Source organism: Phocoena sinus, chromosome 20, assembly GCF_008692025.1.
Source record: "Phocoena sinus isolate mPhoSin1 chromosome 20, mPhoSin1.pri, whole genome shotgun sequence".
Classification (NCBI taxonomy): Eukaryota; Metazoa; Chordata; class Mammalia; order Artiodactyla; family Phocoenidae; genus Phocoena; species Phocoena sinus.
Genome location: NC_045782.1, coordinates 9,686,550 through 9,708,466, shown reverse-complemented (window position 1 = coordinate 9,708,466; position 21,917 = coordinate 9,686,550). Strand labels below are relative to the sequence as shown.

The window sequence follows — 21,917 nt, the reverse complement described above, 5'->3', positions numbered from 1 at the left end:
TCCAGGTGAGGGAGAGCTCAGGTGTGACACGGCCAACCTCCCTGCCCCACTCACTTCCCAGAGCTTAACTTCACTTGGGCACAACTGAACCCAAATCAGTCCATTAAAAAAAAAAAATGACCTGGACTTCCCTGGTGGCGCAGTGGTTAAAGACTCCACGCTCCCAATGCAGGGGACCCGGGTTCGATCCTTGGTCCAGGAACTAGATCCCATGTGCCGCAACTAAGAGTTTGCATGCCCGGCGAGCCGCAACTAAAGAGCCCATGAGCCACAACTAAGGAGCCGCCTGCTGCAACTAAGGAGCCCACGTGCCACAACTAAGGAGCCGGCGAGCCACAACTAAAGGAACGCTTGAGCCACAACTAAGGAGCCCGCCTGCCGCAACTAAGGAGCCCATGTGCCACAACTAAGAAACCGGTGAGCCACAACTAAGAAGCCTGCCTGCCGCAACTAAGGAGCCCATGTGCCGCAACAAAGAAACCAGCAAGCCGCAACTAAGGCACCTGTGAGCCACAACTAAAGAGCCCACCTGCTGCAACTAAGGAGCCCACGTGCCGCAACTAAGGAGCCCACCTGCTGCAACTAAGGAGCCCACGTGCCGCAACTAAGGAGCCCACTTGCCACAACTAAGACCTGACGCAACCAAATAAATAAATAAACATTAAAAAAAGACCCAACCAGAACAAAACGGTGACCTCAGAATATGTCCTAAGTGGTACTTAACCACGAACATTGTTTTGTTACCTGTCAGACAGACTACTACCTACACCCTGAGGGCTTGTGATTCCTAAAAGCTTTTGCTGCTGTGGCCAAAAACAGCTAAAAACCTCTGAAAGTTTTGGAACCACAGGGAGACATGGGATGACTAACTGCCTGAAACTTTTGTAGTCATGGCTACATAGATAATCAGGTTTTCAGAGATAAATTCAGATATCCCACTGAAAAACCTACAGGGTTTCATAAAAAATGACTAGGGTGCTATTGAGGCTAAAAAATCAAGGAAGAGGGCAGGATCTCCTCTTCCCAAAACCTCACCCTCTGAAGCCACAGTCTTCTGTTTCTGCCTTGGGGACCCTCACCACTCCCAGCTCATAACAAGAGTCTGCGCCCTGAGGGCAGGTGCAGATAGCAGGGCCCCCACTGCTGACCAGGAGTTCGAAGCCCCCTCTCAGGGCGAGGACACATCCTGTCACGTGGCGGCTGCACTCCCAGGGCCCGAGCCAGGGCTCGGTATTCAGTGAGGGGCCTGTCTCTCTCTGTCTGGTCACTCCAATCTCGCCCCCTTAGCCATTACCTTCTCCGTCTGGCTGAGGGATGCTCCGGAACAGACAGTGTTGCTCCCGAATGAACTGCCCAGTCAGCTTGATGTCCACATCGACCTGGCCGACCCTGGGGAAGCAATGGCCAACAATTTCTGAGCACGTGCCAGTCATACATACACCAAGCCCCTTCTGAACACAAGTTCAACCAACTCAGTAAGCCAATTATTCCCATTTCACAGATGAGGAAGCTGAGGCTCAGAGAGGTAAGTAACTTGCCCAAGGTCATGCAGCCCGGCAGTGGTGAAGCTGTGATGTGAGCCCAGATCTGCCTGGCTCCAAAGCCCACATCCTCACTGTTATACAGCAAAGGGGAAAGGGAACCTGGAGTGGGGTAGGTGCCCCCAGCCTTGGTTCCTGCATCCTTCCCATGATGATCACCAAGGACAGCTGAACAGCCTGTGTCAGGAGAGGAAGGAGCACCCTCACCCCTTTAACTCCAGGAGGTGACCTTGGAGGCGCTGAGCCCCAGGGGTTCATTAGTATTAGCCAGTGAAGTTACCTGTCATATGGGCATTGCCCTCAACAGCATGGGGCCAGGGTTATGTTTCCCTTCTCTCTCCCACCCCAAGGGAGGGTCCCACTAAGCGATGCCCAGGCAGTGGTGCTGGGGGCCAAGAACGCAGCGGTCCAAGCTCCCACCCACTCTCTGCTCCAGTAGATCAGGACCTATCCCCGCCAGTGCTGGGCTGGTTTGGTCCCAGGAGGGGTGTCACCCACACCAAAGCGGTGGGTGGAGGCAGGCTCAGCAAGTTCTCAGGAAGCCTGGCGCTAACAGGGCTGCAGAGGAGCTGTCCTGAGATGTGGGGTGTCCCCAGGAGATCATTAGAGAAGGGAGTCGCCAGCGTGGCCCTCCCTCTGCAACCACACCCTAAAAGGAGAGGCTGCCCCACGGGCCCAAGCAAACGCTACCTGGTGACACCATCTTTGATGTGGTAGAGCAGACATTCAGACATCAGGGGGTCTTCATTCAGGTTCACCAGGTGTGGAGTCTGAGGGGGAAGGGGTGGCAGTCAGGGGAGAGCCGCCAGGGGTGCAGCCAAGAGGGAGGGAAGGCGCTTGGCAGACATCCCACAGGCTCCCCGCTGTGCCCCTCCCCCTCACTGGGAGAGCGAGCTCTCCCACCCCCTGCTCCCACTCACCCCAATGCCTTTGGGGCAGCCTGACCCACCCCCTCCCCGCACACAAGATGCCCCCACCCTTCCGGCCCCTCCCCAGGCCCCATTTCTTCAGAGGCACCTGGACACACCAGTCTCCCTGACCCGAAACCTTAGAAGCCACCTGCCCTCTCTCTGCTTTCCCTGTATTCCCTCTGGCCCCAGGGCTCATCACTTCTTCCCTCAAAATATATCTTGCCACTTCGAGAGGGGACTGCTCAGACCTCTCCGGCCCACGCACCGCACGCCTGCCTGACCTGAGTCTGCTTTTTATGCCAGTACTCCTGGGCATCCTCCACGGCAGGGCCCCAGCCCACTTATCCAAGCCCCTTTGCGGGGCCCCCTCTCCCCTTCTGAGCACTTCTCAGTGCTCACCCAGTGGGCTCTGAGCACTCACTCCAAAAAGCCGGGCTCATCCCTGCCCATCCCCTCGCCTGCAACAGCCTCCCTCCAAGGTCTGTCTCAAATGCCACTTCTTCCACAAAGCCTTCCCAGGCCTTCCACCCGAACACAAGATCCCCTGCCTCTGTTCCGCAAGGATATACCGTGGCCTTTCTATGTGCAAGACCCCACTGAGGTGCCAGGCAGGACAGAGATGAGTCACACCCAGAGGCTGCTGCCCCGTTGGTCAGGAAATCAGAGCCAACTTGGGGAGATAAGACTTGTCGTGGAAACACCATTGCAGGTAAGAAACACATGCCTCATAATAGACTTCCTGAACTTTTCACGCCCTCACTTAGCTCATTCATTCATTCATTCATTCATCCCACTGTATCCTGGGAGGGGCTCATACACAAAAATGAATAAAATGAAGACCAGTCGGAGCTCATGGGGGTCAGGGGAGCTTCATGCAAAAGGCAGTATGGGAGCTGGTCTCTGATGATGAGGAGGACGTGGACATGAACAAGGAAGAGTGTTTCAGGTGAAAGAGGAGTCTGAACAAAGGCACGGAGGCAGGGGAGCACAGGGTGTAGGGGAAGACAGCCAGCAGTCAAGGCCCCATCTTTCTCTGGGAGCCCCCTGAACAGGAAGCCCAAGGCTACGTCCACGGTGGATGCGTTGTGTATCTGTGCGTCGGCCCCTCCAACGATGACTCTGCAACACTTCCTCTTCTCCTGAGGGATGACCACGCCCCTCCCGACACTGCAGTGTCAGGCCTGCTTGGGAATGGCAAACACGGATGGGTCCTGGAAGCAGAAAGCGATCTATCCCTCGGGAGAGGGGACATGATTTAGGGCAGTGCTTTTCAATCTTTATTCAGCCCTGGAACCCTTTGTTCACAGGAAACCTTACCTAGAAGCCTAACACGTCAAGCAGATAAGCAGAGAGCTGCTCAAGCCGAGGTGGGGGCAGGGGACCCAGAGTCCAGTCCTGCGCCCCCCCCCCGTCATTCCCTGTGAAGGAAGCTCCGAGCCAGGTTTGAAAATTACTGACTTAGGAAGTCCTTAGGCCTGGTGGAGAGGTCTCAGGAAAGAATGGGCTTTCCCTAAGGCCCTTGGCTCTCTCCAGGACAAACTGGAGCTTCTGCCCCAAGGACCCAATTCTCCACTCGACGTTTCCTAGGTTGGAGTCACCCCCGCCAAACCCGTTTCTCCTGTGAGCCTAACAGCTTTCTCTCTGAAATCCACATGACTTTTAAACTTATGAGAATGTCTCGCCACCTGGAGAAAATGCCGAAGTTACCTCCCCTAAGATGCTTTTTTTTACCAATCAAATGGGCAAAGATCAAGAAGTTGAAGAGGATGAGGGAACATGGGCTGTCTTGTATGATGCTCTTGGGAGTATAAGTGGGCATGGTTAAAATCTCTGGAGGCACGCTGGCAAAAGAGATCAAAGTTTTACCTGGCTACTGGTGGACCCCAAATCTCCACTTCTAGGAATATGTTCTACAGACAGCAGACCACTAGTAAGACTATCTTCTGTAACATTGTTTATAGTATCAAAGAATGGGAAACGACCTAAATGTCCATCAGTAGGAAGCTGGTTAAAAAAATTATCCTATGTCTATACAATAGAATATTCTGACACTGTGGGGGAAAAAAAAAAAAAACGGACAGAACTGCGATACACTGATATGTGAAAAAGTAACATGTCAAGTATGGAACTAGCACCACAGCAAAGAGGGGCGATGTGTGCAGGCCTACGTGGATGATTATAACACACGCCTGTACGTGCAGAGACTACCTCTAGAAGAACACATCAGGAGCCAGCAACAGGACTCGCCTCTGGGAAGGGAACCCGAGGGTGGGAAGGAAGGAGATTTCCTTTGCACCTCACTGTACGAAGTAAACGTTCCCGGTGGGGCGTGCCACCTTTACAAGAGCAACTAAGAACAAAACAGAACAGAAGCCCCTCCTGTTGGTCCCAAGCTCTAGCAGGTGGCACCTTGCACAGTGTGAGCCTCTCCAGGAAAGAAAAACCCATCCATCAGCCTGTCCATCCCTTTCTACCTTTCCCTAGCCCTGCAGCTGTGGCAGAAGCTCCACAGGTACCTGGCACCCCCAGGTGGCTGGCAAGCCATGCTGAGAGCCCCCTGCAGTCCCTCCTCCCAGATGTGCGCCTCTGGGGGATCCCAAAGCCCTGGGTGCCCAGCCCCGGACCTGACCCCTCAGCCCTGCCTGCCACCCTCAATCACCCACCGACAGCTCTCTCGCCCCTGGCCGTGCCTCAGGCCAGGCAAAGCCCTCTCCTCTGTCTGGATCCCTGTTCAATGGTCCCTGCTTGCTCAGTCACCCAGACGCCATATCCGTATGAAAATCGGAGGGGTCTCCTTCCAGTAACCCACTGCCCGGAAGAGGTGTATCTCACTTAGAGCCTGATCCTATGATGCTTCAAACCACAGCCCTGACAGGCATGGCTGGCTCCATTCCAGGGCTGGGACTGGAAGTTCCTGCTTTGCCCAAACTGGCCTCTGCATCACCGCTTCACCAGTGTGCACCGCTACAGCTGTGCTGGCCGTCGGAAGCCAGCGTCCACTCTGACTGGTTGGTCCCCGTGCTGTGCTGGTTGCTAAAGGTTTTGAATACCATTCCTGCCTCCAACTGAGCCTGATCACTCCTGCCCTGCTTCTTTCCTTCCTTCCTCTCCACAAAGCCTTACTGAGCGCTTACTACACAGCGGGCACGTGACAGGTGCTGGTGCGCCCCACTCGGCCGACAATACCCCACATTTGCTCGGCCCGATGTTCTCTCTGCTCCTCTCTACCACGCCCCCCGTCCATCTTTCAGGCTCCACTTTCCAAACCACCTTCTCCAGGAAACCAGTTTCCATACACCTCCAGGCCTCAGAGATGCTTCCATCTTTAAACCTCTCGCTGCGTTTACAAGCAACATCCTACAGGTTAGTGCTTACTCTTCCATTCCTTTACAGTCTTGTCTTCCCAAGTTATCCTTTCGAAACGTACTTTTAACGTGTTTTTTGCATTTGTTTGCTTGTTTTGAATAGCTAACACATACACAAGTTACAAAATCCAAATGATACAGAAGTGTACACAGTGGACATGTCGCTATCCCAACCAACCTGCAATCTCCCAGGGTCCCTCTCCCTTCCCCCTGGGGTAACCACCGTAACCAGTTTCTTATGAATCCAGAGATACATTCTACGCATGAACTCATACACGCACATGTGTGGGTGTCTATTTATAAATACCTAGATTCTAAGCAGCTCTTGAAATCCCCCTAAGGGCAGGGACCCTGGCATCCTGTGGTCCCTAGATGGAGGCAGAAGACAGGGACGGCCGGACAACAGAGAGGGGAGGAGCAGGAGTGGGGACAGAGGTGATGGAGGGACAATTCAGAGACCTGAGATCAGAGTTAGAACTCATGACCCTGCCACCCCAACCCTCTTCCTTTCAGCATCCAGAGTCTCTGAGGCCTCCTCACTCACCTTCTTTGGAGAGAAGACGCCCACGGTTCCCCCCATCTTCCCGGACAGCCACCCCCATCTCAGCCAGCAACGCTTCTCTGTAGGCAAAGGAGAGGCAGATATTGGTCTTGTCATCGGTACCCACGAACCCCTCCCCTGCAGGGCCTGACCTTCCCTCCCCACCTCACTCCTTCCAGGGCTCCACCTGTCGGCCCCACCCTCACACCTCTCCATCCTCAAGGCCTCCGTCTTACGTAGCTTCTCCTCCCAGGTCTCATTCAGCTCAGCTATAATCTTCTCTGTCTCCTGGGGGCACAAGACGGGCAGGGGTCAGGACAGACTGGGACAAGCACCTCCCAGGGGGTGCTTCCCAGCAGCCCCCAGAGCCCCACCCCTTGCCAGCTCCAGCTTCCCACCTGCAGTCTCTCCATGGCCTCCTCAGGCCCAATCTGGGGCTCGGCACTGGGGGAGAACGATGGCTCCAGCTCCCCGTTGTGTGCTGCGGGGGACGAGGGCGAAGCTGGGGCAGAGGGAGACGATACAGCTGGCAGAGCACCTCCGGGACTCCCCTCATCCACTTTCAGGCCTAGGAGGGAGAAGAAGGTAAAAGAAGGAGGCCAAGGAAAGATGGAACTGATCGGAAACAGAGAAGGTCTCACAGGAGACCAGCTTGGAAGGACTGCAGAAGACCCATGGTCCACCTCCACGAAGTAGGGAGACCTCCTACTGCAGCCTTGACAAATGGACACCGAGTCTCTGCTTGTTCCCCTCCAGGGATGGAAAGCTCATTACTGAACAAGGTAGCCAGTTCCTTCCATTGCAGGATGAATTGTACCATCAGAAAGTTCTTAGCTGAGAACTTTTCTTAGCTGAAAATCTGCCCCATGTTACATGTAGCTCTGTTTTCTAGTTCTGCCCTCTAGGATGAAAAAGACTACACTGCTTTTTTCTTTTGCAAGACTACCCTTCAAATGTACAGAGGCGAACATCGTGTCTACCTTCTCTTCCCAAGAACCCTTATTCTCCCCACCGTGCCCCTTAGCACCCCAACTCCTCAATGGGATGGACCCCAAGACTGAGTGCACAGTCCACACCGGACACAGCCAACACGGATCATAGATTATCTAATACAGATACCATTTCACAGTAAGGAGGCTGAGCCTTACGTTTCAGAAATTAGTCCACTGTTGACTATTATTAAGCTTATGGTCAATTTAATTCCCAATGTTTCACAAGAACTTCTGTCAAGGCAGGTGCCCAGCAGCCTATTCTTAATGACTTACTGTTCAAACCATAAACGCATGACTTGCCATTTACTCCTGCTCCTGTCGTTTCAGTAGTTCCAGGAGCCTGTCAAGTCCCTCTGAATCCTGCCTGCCTCTCCCCAGGAGGATCAGTCCCTCCCAGCTCTGTAACATCTAAAGGCGTGACCTGTCCCCTCTCCACATCTGCATCTAAGTCAAGGGACACTTGCTGGGCTTTCTGGGCAGTGGTCCCTCCCTGGTCCCAGGCCTGGGCAAAGGCAAATGAGGAGGGATGAGCTGGGCCAAGGAGCCTCCCTGAGCTGACCCTCCCAGAGTCCCACCTCCCAGGGCAGAGGCGGAGAGCCCCTGGGCCATCAGCAGTTCGCGCAGCCGGGCCACCTCCTCCTGCAGCTCGCGGATCAGCCGGGCATTAGGGTCCTCGTTGATGATGGCATTGCAGCGAATCTGCTTGGTGCGGTCGGCGTACCTGGATGAGGAGGGAGGAGTGGGACCGGTGAGGCCTAGACACGGGTGACCTTGGTCTGCTGCCTGATTCCCTCTCCCTCCCAGGTTTCATCATAGTGCAGTAGAGCTGAGGGTCAACCCTATCTCATGGGGAGGGTCCTGAGCTACCAGCCGCTGAGCTCCTGGCACTTTTCATGTCCCACCCCACGCCTACTAGAGCCCCACCTGAGGGTGCTAAGAGTCTCCTCGTAATTGATGTCCGCGGGGCTCAGGGCCGCAATCATTGCTGTGCGTGAATTCCCACCTACGAATGAAAGGAGGGGAAAGCTTGAGCTGGGCAGGGTCCTAAAAAAAGTCAGACTGGGTCACAGGGTCAGGGGGGCCTCATTGCTCAGGCAGGGGTCCAATAGGGTCACTGTCCAAGATAGGGTAAAGCTAAGAGTTGTGGAGCTAATCGTGAAATCTGGTGGTCAGAGAAAGTTGGGGTGAGGTCAGGGAGACATCAGACATCTGTGGGACAATCAGCGATCAGTGGGCGGAGGATGAAGTCAAAGGCAGGTGTGAGGTCAGAGAGCAGTCACGGGGAGCCAAGTCAGTGAGGCCCTTGGCTCGGCAGGGAGCGTGTGGCCTTGATCCCAGCATCAGGACACTTTCAAAGGATGCCCCTGGGGATCAGGGGGAGAGTCAACGGACCACTGGAGGATTTGAGGTTCCAGGGGTGTCAATGGGACTGGTATCAAAAGGGCGTTGGCAGGAATGGTGGCAGGGTCGCCACAGAGAGACAGAGAGGAGAAGCCCCTCACCCAGATTCTCCTTGAGCAGCCAGGTGAGCACAGAGTCCCTGTAAGGGATAAAATCCGACTTCCGCTTCTTTGATTGCTGAGGGACAGAAGGAGGAAGGGGGTTACGGTGAGCCACCCTCTTTGTCCGCTTTCCCAGAGCCCCTTCTCTTCCCACGCCCAGGTCTTACCATATCCGCGAGGGCCGAGATCACCTTCCCTAGAGTGGTCAGGGACTTATTGATGTTGGCGCCTTCCTGGCAAGAGGAACGTGGGGAATGAGGCCTTCTTCTCCCACTCCGATCCCCTTCCCCCGCTCCCCCCACAGCCAGAGTCCCAGGTTATGCTTTGAGACCACTGTACACAGCCCCCAACACTGCCCTGTCTGACCCTCCCAAGCCCCTCACCTTCAGGCGCATGCCCCGGGCCCCTGAGGAGTCAGCCCGCTCACTGCCAGCAAGGTCCACCAAACTGATCTTACTGACCTGGGTCAGAGGAAAGAGACAGGAGGTGACTGGGTCAGTGCGGGGCAGGCATATCAAGGGAACACCCAGCAAGGGGACTAGGCAGTTGGACAAGGCACACAGTGGGCTCCAAGACCTGCCCCAAGGAGCCTAGCGAGAAGAACAAATGCAAAAGGAGACTATCCCACTGATCTGATAGGGGAAGCACGGTGGACTGTGGAAGCTCAGAGGAGGCACTCAACCAAGCCTGGACAGGGAGAGAGGACACAAGGCCCGCTGATCACATCTCTGTCTCTGTTACCAGGTGGGATGGGGTTGCAGCAGGTGGAGGGGGGGGCCTACTTTCTCTGAGTCCAGTCCAGTGAGCTGATCGTGGCAGCGCTGCGTGAAGACAATGGTGAAGACGGCGTGGGAACGGCTGCTGGTCTCATTCATGTTGGTGGCGGCCACAGTCCTGGGGGGGTAGGGAATGGTCAGTGGGTCCGGCCCCTCATCTTCTTAACCCCATCTGCCTTGCCCTCCGTCCCATCAGCCTGCCTCACCGCGCTTTATTTCCACAGTCCATGAGGTCAGCAATGTCTGCGTAAGAGGTCACAGCCAATTTAGACAGGTCCTGCACGTAGGGGCCCAGGATGGGGTGCTCTCGGACCCTCAGAGAGCCCCGACTCTTGGGGTTCAAGAGGTCTCGTACCCTCTCACAGTAGATCTCCATGTAGCTCACCTGAGTGGGAGAAGCAAATAAAAAGTAATAAAGGTGGGCTTCCCTGATGGCGCAGTGGTTAAGAATCCGCCTGCCAACGCAGGGGACACGGGTTCGAGCCCTGGTCCAGGAAGATCCCACATGCCGCAGAGCAACTAAGCCCGTGCGCCACAACTATTGAGCCTGCGCTCTGGAGCCCACGAGCCACAACTACTGAAGCCTGCGTGCCTAGAGCCTGAGCTCCTCAACAAGAGAAGCCACCGCAACGAGAAGCCCGTGCACCGCAACGAAGAATAGCTCCCGCTCGATGCAACTAGAGAAAGCCGCGCGCAGCAACAAAGACCCAATGCAGCCAAAGATAAATAATTAATAAATAAATTTCTTAAAAAAGTAAAAAAGCTAACAACCACACCCAATGGGAAACTTAACCTGGACTCCACTGGATACAATACAGGTAACCTACACTGAGTGTTTACTATGTGTCGCGAAGCATTTTACATGTGCAAGCTCACTGAGCCTTCCAACAACCCTAGAAGGGGACCCCTGATCATTATCATTTCAGATAAACACGCTCTAGAGCTGAGAAAGAAGTCGTTTGCCCAAAGCCACAGTTACTAACTGGTAAAGCCTAGAGCAGATCCCAGGCTGCCTGACTCCTGAGACTGCACTTGGTCTTAATCGCTCTGCTCACCTCCTCCCTACCCAGGGGACACTGTGGCTCCCCTCCCAGCCCCCTCCCAAGACCTGGGCTTACCTCCACAGAATAGGATAGCTGAGCGCTCTGGTTCTTACTAACACGAGAGAAGAGGTCCTCACAGAGCTGGAGGGGGACACAGAGAAGCACAAAGATGCTGCTGTTCATGGCACACCTGTGGCGCCCAGCACCCAGGCCAGGCCAGGTCTCAAGTGACCCTGTTTCACCCTTACCACAGCCCCAAGGGAGGGATGGGATCGTTCCCATTTTACAGATGGAAAGCAACCTCTGAGAGGTTCACACTTGCCCAGGGTCACAGGCTAGTATTCAGTGAGCCAAAATGCAAGCCCGGAGCCGGTATGCTGCAGTCAGAGAGATTATGGTCAACTCTCAGTTATCCACAACTGGCTTTTCCTACAGTAAACACCTTAACTACGGTACACAAGCCTACATGGGAACTACACTCACAAGTAATTACGAGACAAGGTAAGACGGCAGCAAGTGGTAGAAACAAGGTTCAAACCCTGGGCGCTCTGCCGCCAAAGGTGTGGCTGTTCTCACTGAGCTTTCTTGGCCCTGACGTCCAGGTTGGAGCCAACCTCGTTCCCCATCACCTTCCCTATAACTAACAACCTCAGAGAGCCCGGTCTCTGCTCCACAACGCTTAGAACCCAGCCTACTCCCCGAGGGGCAGCTGAAGATGCTTCAGCCCTGGCCGCCCTGCCAGGCCCCGAGTGTACCTGGGGCACGATGCCCTGCTGCCCTGGTTCCTGCCGCCCCATCATGGTGTAGGATTTCCCAGCCCCCGTCTGCCCATAGGCAAAGATGCACACGTTGTAGCCTTCAAAGGCATGGAGCAGCATCTCTTCTCCAATATCCCGATACACCTGTTGCTGAGATGCAAACTGGGGGTCCTCGGCCTAGGTAAAAGGGGGGCAAGAAAGACAGCAGGAACCCTAGATGACTTTGTCCTTGGTATCTAGGTGCCCAAAGGTCTTGTGTGCCCCCACCCCGATCACGGTCCTAATCATCCCTGAGGATCCTATCTAGTTTCCTGCCAGCCCTAAATTATCCCAGGGATTCTGCCTCCCCCTTCCTGGTCCTAGTCACAAGTTCAGGGTCCTACCCACCCCCACCCAAGGGTCCTGGTCCTCCCAACCAATTCCCTGGAGGTCCTATTTCCCAGCAATGCTCCCTCCCCAGGACCTGAATCCCCCGTCCCTCTTTGCTTAGCTCTTCCCCCAACCTAACAACCTCACCGAAGTGTGTGACCAGTAGGAGTAATCGAAAGTGAAGCTTTTGGGGGCATCCTTGCTCTGTCTGGGATTGATGATGGCTGAGAAAGCAAAGGAACGAAGGCCAAGATCAGGTACTCCCGACCGCTGCCCACTCCCCACAAGCCCTCAGAAGCCAGGCATCCCACTCCCCACCTCTATCCTAGTTCATCTCTCCCCTTTAATACTCCCCACCCCCTCCAGCCACCAAAGCTAATTTTGGCTTCCCAGGACCCGCCCCCCTCCCGGCTGCCTCCCTGGATTGGGCAATGGAGGGCTCCAGGCCAACATTCCCCCTCCCAGGGACTGGGAGCACGGAAAGGCCAGCCTGTCCCAGCCTCCTTCCTTACAATTAGCACCTGCTCCCTGCCCAGCAGAGCCCTCCTCCTGGTTCGGCCCGCCAGGACTGGCCCGTACAGTGGGCCCAGGCTGCCCTGCCTGTGCCCAGACGGGCCCCTGGGACTCACTCACAGGTGGTGCTGCCCTGCATGCTGACCACACACTTGGCATCCTGGCTGGTCTCACGGGCGTTGAAGGGCCGAACCCTCACTGCCACTTTCACCGAGGCGCCAGCCATGGCTCCAGATACTCCCACCCTCCTCAGCTGGAGGACAGAGATAGAAGAGGAGGTCAGAGCTGTTGGGAGGCAATGTCTGGGGGACCCATACATTGCCTCCCAACTTCTCCCAGGAACCAGTCTCTCCACACCCCCTTCCCCGGCGACCCAGCCCCTCAAGGACCCAGTTTCTGTTTCCTTGGCCTTCCTCCCCAATGGCAGTCTCCTCAGGGACTCCCAGAGTTGTTCCTGCCTCTCTCCCCAGCCTTTTCCCAGCAGGCAGGGACCTGGGATGTCACCCCAGAGTTACCTGGTGTCCTGGCCCCAGACCAGGGGGGCTGTATCAGTTCTGGCTGCCACCGGCCCTCGTAGGAGGAGCCCCATCCTACACTGGGGGCCTGGCCACGCCAGCTGGGGCTGTAGGGGAAACCCTGGTTGCGGGGGAAGAGTGGTTAGGAGGCACCCGTGGCTCCAGAGGTGTGTCTGGGGTTCCAGGGTTGGAGGACAAGGGGTGGGGGGTAATGTTAGGAAAGGTGAGGATGGCTGTTCCTCTGGAGTGATCGAATGCAATGTGAATCCAAGGGCAGGGACGGTGATATTTTTATTCCTCGTCACTCACAAGTGCACTGAACGTTCAGAGAGAGGAGAGAGAAAGAGGCTGGACAGAGAGCAATTCAGAGAGGGACACATGGGCAGAGACACTGAGGGTGCTGGGAAGCGGGGAGAGGAGAGGCAGAAAGTCCCAAACACCAAGAAAATGAGAGAGACAAGAAGACTGAGGTCATGCTACGAAGAAACGTAAGGGGACACACAGAGGACAGCAAACACAGAAATGTTAAACAGGTAGAGGAAAAGCACAAATTGGAAGCCCAGAAGAGAAACAAGATGCAAGAAAATCCCAAACATAAGACCTGCCCTAAAATTCCCCCACAGGGTCAGCCAGGGAGAAGTAGAAACCAGCTCCCACCTAGGGTCCATAACCTCCACACAGAGGGAGAGACTGCTGATGGGCAAAATCCAATGGCTGGAGGTACAGCCCAGAACTGGGATCCACAGGGCCTGCCTATAAGCCCCAAATCCCTTGACCAGCCCCCAGCACTTCCTCCTTAGGATCCAGGGCAATGGGCAGGAGAGGGTGGGGTCATCCTGTAACCATCCTACCAACCACCAGGGTCCTCTGTTGGAGGATCCAGAATACCTATGTTTATGGGAAGGGAGGATAGCAGTAGGGTCCCCCTGAAGAGGGAGAGAAGGGAAAGGAAGCAGGCAGGTCCCAGCTCCAGCCTGGGGCCAGTGCTATGGCATCCACTGCCCTGGGGAAAGTGCCAGTCTGGAGCCAGGAATGTGGGTGATCCGGTGCCCACACCCTGGGAGGAGAGGCTGAGCAGCCCACACCCACAGACAACAGGGTGGGAGGGTTGTGAAGAGAGATCAGAGGTGTTGAGCCCCCTTCTGTGGCCCCAAAGGGCCTCAAACCCCTGTCCTGCTGGGCCTCACCTCACCAGTCTTTCTGGCCAGGGCATGGGAGGGGTGAGAGGGCTGGTCTGTCTGAGGACAGGAAGGGAGTAGCTGAAACCAGAGGCTGTCTCAGGAAGAACAGCCCTGACCCCCAGACCCTGATCAGGGGAGGGAAAGGACACTGATGGAGACACGCAATTGTAACGCCGTTGTGGCTAACGGGGCAGGGAATGAGGTGGCACTGCTGGTGGATGGCGGGGTAATGGGCCAGGAGAGAGGTACAGGGGTCGGCTGGTGCAGCGTAATGGGTCAGTGGGGTACAGAGAGTAGCCGCGGCTGGGGTGAGGCCGAGCGACCCGAAAGGGGGTCTAGGGCCACCTGCACCTTGCTCACCCAGAAGTTTTCACACAGGCCCCCGTCCCGGCCTTTCTGGGCGGCCATGCGGACAGTGTCCTCCGGTCCAGCCAACCGACGGCCGCCCCGGGCCTGGCACCTCTCTGCGCCTCCGCGGGACAAATAGCACATGATCCCGGCTCCCGCGGCCAGCCGGCCCCCGCCGGGTGGTGCAAACCGGGACCCCGGCTCCCCGCCCCCCAGCCCGGCACATTCCTCCGCGGGCGTCCCCTCCCTCACCCCCCCTCTCCCACAGCTCTCACCTCGTCGCGGCGGGGCTCCCGGAGCGGCTGGGCAGAGTGCAAAGGGACAAACTTCCCGTGAAGCGTGAGGCGGGAGCGGGGGCAATCCGGGGCCGCTTCGGGGCTGCCCCCGCCCCTCGCCGGGTCCCCGGGCGGCGGGCGGCGGACTCGCGCCCCGGGGGCGGCAGCAGTTGCGGACGCCAGCGGCCGGCGCCCGCCCGGGCAGCACGAGCTGGGGCGGGAGCGAGGGGCGGGGGACCGGCGGGCGCGCGCGCGCGCGCGCGCGCGGTTGGGCGGGCGGGCGCGCGCCGTCCCGAGAAGGACTAGGCAGCGACCCGGACAGCTGTTAAAGGGGCAATGTCCCCAGAACTGCGGGGCCCACCGGGCGGAGACGGGGTAACCGAGCTGCGGACACGGGAGGGCGAGCAGGACGCAGGCACTCGGGAAGGTGACCAGCGCCCAGAAAGCCGGGAAGAGTTGAGGCCGACCCCGCTAGGAGACCCAGGACCCGGACCCGCGCACGTCGCCGCCGTCGGAGGCGCGCTTAGGGGGCGGACCCGCGCGCAGGGCCCCGCCCAGGAGGTGGCTCGGCGCAGGCCCCGCCCCAGGCGCGCGGCGCCGGCCGGCTCCGCCCTCGGCTCCCGACGCTGCCTCGCTCCTCCTCCGGGCCCGGCGTATAGTTCTAGAACTGGCCGCGCAGCTGCCTCAGGTACCGTGGCCAAATGTAGTCGGCGACGGCACGGCCACCCGGTCGCTGGGTCCTTTCCTGGCCCTCACGTTCGACAGACCCCGCAGGCCCGGGTCGTCCCCTCAGACTTGGGTGCCTTCTCAGGCCCAGGCCACCCCTGCCTACCCAGCCTGGCCCCCCGCGGTCCTCAGGCAGTCCTTCAGACGCGGGCGCACCACCTGGGGGGCACATCGACTCCTCAGGCCCCCAATTGTGCCTTCGGGCTTAGCTGTTCCCCACGCCCCAGTCCACCTACCAAGGGTCCCCTGAGCCCACTAAGGCCTGGCCTTCCCTCCAGGCAGGGACCCACCCCCCAAGACCCCCAGGCTCTGGCCAACTCCTCAGACCAGCCGGACCCCTCAGGTTCTCAGCTGCCTCGTCAGGCTCAGGTTGCCCTCACAGCCTTGGCTGCCCCCGGGCCAACTGTCCAGTCCTCTGTCTAGCTTCCTTAGGCCCATTCTCCTCATAGATCTGGGTCGCCCACCTAGACCCAATTACCTGAGGTCTGAATGCCCCTCAGCTTCCACCTGCCCTCTAGTCCAGCTTCCCCTGCTCTGGCCCAAGACATCCAATTTAGACCCCATCTGCCCTTTCAGCCAGATTTTAACTACGGCATTTGCCACCTCAGCTCTAAATACTCCTCTCTCCATTCTTCACTTCGCCTAACTCCTTTCTCAGCCCATCCTTAGTTGCCTTTGGATAAATACTTATTCACCTGCAACAGTTTCCAATTTTCTGACATTTATGCTGCCTACAGTCACTCTTCTAACTCATCTAACATTCTTATCTGCCTTTTCTGCCAACCCCCCACTGGCTGTCAGGTCACCTTTGGCTGTCCCGAATTCTGGCTCTGTATAACTGACCTCTCTGCTCACCTTCTTCACCTGTAGACATTCCCAACTGCCTCCTCCTTCCTTGTCACCAACTGACCACTCTGTCCACACTTACCTTTTTTTTTTTTTTTTTTTTGCGGTACGCGGGCCTCTCACTGTTGTGGCCTCTCCCGTTGCGGGGCACAGGCTCCCGACGCGCAGGCTCAGCGGCCATGGCTCACGGGCCCAGCCGCTCCGCGGCATGTGGGATCTTCCCGGACTGGGGCACGAACCCGTGTCCCCTGCATCGGCAGGCGGACTCTCAACCACTGCGCCACCAGGGAAGCCCCACACTTACCTTTTATTAACCCCTCACACCTGGTTTATTTACCAACCCTGAATTCTCTGACCCCAGCCACCAGTTCTGTACCAACTATCCCCAAATGCCTCTGCCCTATCTAGTCTCCCTGTCACCCTTTTTCATTTCATTATCCCATGTTGCCAGTTAATTCACTCCACTGCCATCTGTAAATTTCACTTACTCTGTATGTTTGGCTTCACAACATTTATTTTTCTCTTTTCTCTTTTACCACATCCACATTTCCTGTGTCTCCCATCTTGAACTTGTATGTTCAGCTAATAGAAATGTTCGGTACTTGAAATACCTTTTCAGCTCTCTTTCTTCTTTTCTGGCCCCATACATCTTCTTTCCAATCTCTAGACCTGCTACAGGTTCATTCCTACAGCCATTACATGAGTGAATGATTCATTTTCCATTATCCCCCCCAGCACCAATGAGGGAGACTCTGTCCCAGCCACCCAGCCCAGTCCAGTCATGCAAGCGCAGGAGGATGGAGAAAACCTTATCCCTTTTGTCAAGTGAGTCCTCCCCACCCAGTGGGGAGGAGGGAAGATTGCATGCCTGGGTTCTTCCCTAAGAGGAGTAGGAAATAAGGAACAAGAAGCTCAGTGCCTGGTCTCAGGAGTAGGAAATAAGGAACAAGAAGCTCAGTGCCTGGTCTCAGGGGATTGGTGATTTATTAATTTATTCGGCAAATTGCTTTTGAACACTACAATGTTCTAGGCACTGTATATTAGGCATTGAGAATTCAGCAATTAGAACATAGGGGTCCTGCTCATAGAGCTTACCTTCTAGGGGGAGGAGATAGAAAGTGCATACAAATAAATATAATTTCAAATAGTAATAAGTACATGAGGAAAATAAAATAGACGTACAACATAATGTAAAACAGACTGTCTTGGAGACACAAGTTTATATAGGGTGATTGTGGAAGAGGAGGAGGAAGTGAGTTTGAATTGAGATCTGAAAAATGAGAAGGAGCCAGTCTGATAAGAACCAGGGAGCAAAAGAAGGAATAGTAGGTTTAAAAAAAAAAAAGCCCAAGAAAGAAATTAGCTTGCTGCCTTCTAGGACCAGGAAGCAGGTTAGCGTAACTGAAATTTAGTGGATTAAGGGAAAAGTGGAGTAAAGTCAGACAGGCAGAGGCCAGATCATATAGGATCTATAGGATCTTATAGGCCATTGAAAAGAGTTTGAATTTTATTCTAAGGACAGTAGAAAGGTTCTAAGTAAGGAAATGACATAAGCAGACCTTTTTTTTTCTTCAACTATTTTATTATGGAAAATTTCAAACAACTGCAGAAGTAGAGAAAATAGTAATCATGAACCTGGAGTATCCTTTTTAGTCAGGTGCAGTAATTATCATTACACAGATAATCTTTATATTGATACACCCATTCAGCCTCCTGCTACTCAGACTATATGAAGCAAATCTTAAACCATATATCATTTCACATAAGCATTTTTAAAAGATTATTCTTGGGACTTTCCTGGTGCTGCAGTGGGTAAGACTCCGTGCTCCCAATGCAGGGGGCCCGGTTTCGATCCCTGGTGGGGGAACTAGATGCTGCATGCATGCCGCAACTAAAGATCCCACATGCTGCAACTAAGATCTTGTGCAGCCAATATAAATAAAGTTAAAAGATTATTCTGTGCAGAATAGATTATTGAGGGATTCAGATGGAAGCAGGGAATGGAGGAGGAGGCTATCTCTGTAGTCCAGAGAGGGGAAGATAAGCTGGAATATGATGGTGGGAATGGAAATAGTGAGGAGTAGTCAAATTTGAGTGTATTTTATGGGGGATTTCCTGGGCAGTCCAGTGGTTAGGACTCCGTGCTTTCACTGCCAAGGGCCTGGGTTTGATCCCTGGTTGGGGAACTGAGATCCCACAAGCCATGTGGAGCAGCCAAAAGAAAAAATGATTTTTTTCTTTTTTTTTAGTGTATTTTAGATGTAGAGCTCACAGAACTTGCTGATAGACTGGATATCGGAGGTGAGGGAAGTAAGGCATACCAGATTTTTGGCTCTAGCAACTGGGCATTTGGGGTGCTTTTCAGCAAGATGGGGAAGGCTAGGGAGGAGATGTTGAGTGGACAGTTGAACCTGCAAGTCTGGAGTCCAGGGGAGGAGCCAGAGCAAGAAATGTAGATTTGGGAGTCGTCAGCACATTGGTGGTTTAAAATCATGGCCTGAAACAACAAGGTCCTACTGTGTAGCACAGAGAACTATATTCAATATCCTGTGATAAACCATAATGGAAAAGAATATTTAAAAAGAATGTGTATAACTGAGTCACTTTGCTGTGCAGCACAGATTGGCACAGCATTGTAAATCAGTTATACTTCAATTAAAAAGATGATAATAGGGCTTCCCTGGTGGCGCAAGTGGTTGAGAGTCCGCCTGCCGATGCAGGGGACACAGGTTCATGCCCCTGTCCGGGAAGATCCCACATGCTGCGGCGCGGCTGGGCCCGTGAGCCATGACCGCTGAGCCTGCGCGTCCGGAGCCTGTGCTCCACAATGGGAGAGCCCACAACAGTGAGAGGCCCGCGTACCGAAAAAAAAAAAAAAAAAGATAATAAATAAAGTCATGGGCCTGGGTGAGATCACCTAAGGAGGAATGGAGATAAAGAAGATAAAGTGCCGAGGACGAAGCCCTAGGACACTCTTCTAGAGAGCAGGAGAGCAGACATCAGTCAGTCTGGGGGCTTTAGGAGTGATGAGAACTGTTCTCAAACAGCTTTGCACACCCCTCCCTACCTAAAGGATATTAGTATTTCTGAGATGGGGAGATAAAGCAGGGTGAACAGAGGCCCTGCTCTCCTGGATACTTGCATTGACTAAAAGGAACCTGTCGCATCACTTGAGTAGTCGGGGCCTTCGTCTTTGACAGCCCTGCTTGCTCAATATGATGTTCCCTGGTTGTGAGGTGTACTTATTTGAGATTCAGTGAGATCTGAAGCTCAAACAGTTGCTAATCTCCATGCTCACTCCAGCTCCAATCTCCTTTCAAATCAAAGGCCTCACCACCTTCCTCAGCTAAAATGGATAACGGAGGACAAGGCCTGAGGGAGCCTGGGCAGCTGTATGGTCCCGTAGTAAGATAAAACTCCTAAATTCCTGGAGTGAGTAGATGCTGTAAGGGAGAAGAGCCAGACCTGAGCCTACCTTGTCCTCACCTCAGGTGTTCCAGGGTGGTCAGCCGATCTCCACCACCCAGCTTGCCTTCCCAGAGCCTCAGACTGACGCCCCAGCGCTATGGAGACACCTTCTGGGAGAACCTTAGTCAAAGGCCCAGGTGGGTAGAAATGGAGAAAATGGGGATTAACTGGAGGTAGGGAGGGAAGCTCTACAATTTTAAACTACCATAAAGCCTTATGGTAGCAATAAGCTTTAGTCTGGGGATAATTGCCCCCCACCAGCTGATGGACATTTTAGCTCCTAATGCCAAATAGGTGGTTGGGAGAGGTTGTTAGAGAAACAGTATGGATGGGGGTGTTCTCTCTGTATTTAGCCCCGTTTTTGTGCTTCACAGCCCCACCTGGATGGAGGAACAGTACATCCCACCCCTGCTGGTATGACAAACTTTCTGCCCTTTGACACCTCTCGGTTAAAGTTGCACCCACTGCTATCCTAGCCCCAGCTCTCCTTATTACCCCTTCCCTCTGGTGTCCCCCAGCCAGTGCACTGACCAGGCCTTCCTTCCTATGAATCAGTCTTCAGGTTTTCCAGATCACAGCTATGTTTTTGTGATCTGGGCTTCCCAAGACCCCTGACTCCCTATTTCAGTCCAGCTCCCCTGAGAGACTCAGTTCTGCCTTCTAGCTCCTTTTCCCATTCTCTGGCACAAGAGAGCCACTGGTTGCTCCCAGCCTGGCCTGTACCCCCTGAGGGCTCCCACCCCCTGAGGTGCTCTGCAGAAGAAAGAGAAGGAGGCCATATTTGGCGGGAATGCAGCAGGGATCTAGGGGCATCCCAGCCCGGGTAAGGGCTGTCACTTATCACCTGGAGGATCTAAGGAGGCGACACAGAATCATCAATGAGTAAGGAGAGACATTTGGGCTCTGGGAGCTAAATAGGGTATGGGGACAGGACGGTTTGAACTAAAGAAGAGGTGGAGAGCTTTGAAGGAATGGGAGGTTGTTTGGGAATGTGCCACGGTCTTGGTGAGATCGAAGCAAAATTTCTATAATATGGGAAGGAGGAGGGAACTAAGGGATGGGGGATGAGCCACATGAGACGAAAGGAGTGGAAACCAGGTCACTGAAGACAGGAAAGCACTCCATGCAACTGGAGGATAGTGCAGAGCTAGAGGTCACCTCTTGAGCCCCTGAACTGAAAATACTTCAGTCTGAGGGGAGCAGAAAGTTGGGAGTGGAGAGTTGGAAGTCAGATGACAACACTCCTGGGTCCCAGCAGGAAGTATTTCAGGGCAGGAAGGTGAAGAATGGAGAGACAGGAAGCCTGGCCTCCAGGCACCTCTTTCCTAAGTCTGAAGTCTCCACAGACTGAAGAAGGCCCAGTGGGGCAGCTCTAGGGCTCCGTCTGAGCCCCTGGTGCTTGACGACGACGGCTGTGGACTCCCCAACTCCACCGAACACCCTGGTCTGGAAGAGGAGAGGGCAAACTCTCCACGGGAGGAGGAGCACTTCCTCGCTCCTGGCAGGGCCCAGGTATGGTTGAACAGGAACTTGGTGGGGCGGTGGAGGGTGATTTGGATGCCTGGTCTTGCATGGAGAGACAGCGGGAGCACAAGAGGCGCGTTGGATAGCTGGATTTGAGAGGAACAAAAATAAAGTAGACGAGAGCCAGAGACTTGGGAGTGCCTGGGTTTGGGGACTAGGAAATCTGGAGAGAGACCTATTTTCTGATTCTTCCTTTTTTTTCCCTTCAATTTCTCATCCTTACAGCTGCTTTGGTCTCCCTGGAGTCCCCTGGGCCAGGAGGGGTCTTGTCTCTCCGGGCGGCCGAGCTCTCTGGGCTCCTTCAGCACGGCCACAGCCAGTAGGGACCCCCTTTACAATCCCTGGGGGTTGGAGTGGCAGTCTGAGGAGTAAGGAGAAACCGCCCATGCCCAAGATGCTAGCGTGCTCCAGGACCCACGACTAGTTCTGGGCGCTGGAATCTCCAGCATTTCTGACATCAAGGCATTCCCCCTTTCCCTGACCTTTCTCACTTTCCTCTCCCATCCTCTGAACTAGGCACGAACGGGGCTCCCTTGGCCTCCCATCTCTACCCGCCCGTCTCACAGGAGCTCCCCAAGGCCTGTCGTCCCGCAGGCCGGCTCCCTGCCACTGTGTTCTCTTTTTGTTCTGTTATTAAAAAGCAAGCATGTTGAGCCCGGAGTTGTCTTTCTTTCCGCGAAGTAGTGATGGAGAGGCTCATGTGGCGGGAGGGCTCCTTTCACC

At 54.9% G+C, this 21,917-nt stretch overlaps 3 protein-coding genes across 3 annotated transcripts in view; 2 read left to right on the top strand and 1 right to left on the bottom strand.

Annotated features, from left to right (window-relative positions):
* Positions 1-14,779, bottom strand: part of KIF1C (kinesin family member 1C) — a 22,090-nt gene extending 7,311 nt beyond the window's left edge. The window contains 19 exon segments of the mRNA XM_032616216.1: positions 1,295-1,389; positions 2,232-2,311; positions 6,362-6,394; positions 6,396-6,438; positions 6,567-6,646; positions 6,757-6,926; positions 7,926-8,071; positions 8,275-8,353; positions 8,853-8,928; positions 9,020-9,085; positions 9,236-9,313; positions 9,635-9,746; positions 9,835-10,013; positions 10,747-10,812; positions 11,427-11,606; positions 11,946-12,022; positions 12,432-12,564; positions 12,827-12,947; positions 14,631-14,779. Of these exon segments, the coding sequence (XP_032472107.1) occupies positions 1,295-1,389; positions 2,232-2,311; positions 6,362-6,394; positions 6,396-6,438; positions 6,567-6,646; positions 6,757-6,926; positions 7,926-8,071; positions 8,275-8,353; positions 8,853-8,928; positions 9,020-9,085; positions 9,236-9,313; positions 9,635-9,746; positions 9,835-10,013; positions 10,747-10,812; positions 11,427-11,606; positions 11,946-12,022; positions 12,432-12,537 (1,666 nt within the window). The 5' untranslated portion in view covers positions 12,538-12,564; positions 12,827-12,947; positions 14,631-14,779.
* Positions 12,954-15,779, top strand: LOC116745497 (translation initiation factor IF-2-like). The gene is made up of 2 exons (XM_032616248.1): positions 12,954-14,252; positions 14,977-15,779. The coding sequence occupies exons 1-2, from the start codon at positions 14,159-14,161 to the stop codon at positions 15,777-15,779; spliced, it is 897 nt and encodes a 298-aa protein (XP_032472139.1). The 5' UTR covers positions 12,954-14,158.
* On the top strand, positions 15,194-21,847 carry INCA1 (inhibitor of CDK, cyclin A1 interacting protein 1). Its single transcript, XM_032616220.1, is given in 8 exon segments — positions 15,194-15,318; positions 16,938-17,027; positions 19,694-19,807; positions 20,045-20,084; positions 20,361-20,401; positions 20,403-20,552; positions 21,017-21,182; positions 21,420-21,847. Coding segments are annotated over 7 exon segments (702 nt in total). The 5' UTR covers positions 15,194-15,318; positions 16,938-16,983; the 3' UTR covers positions 21,567-21,847.
* Positions 21,848-21,917: the final 70 nt, after the last annotated feature.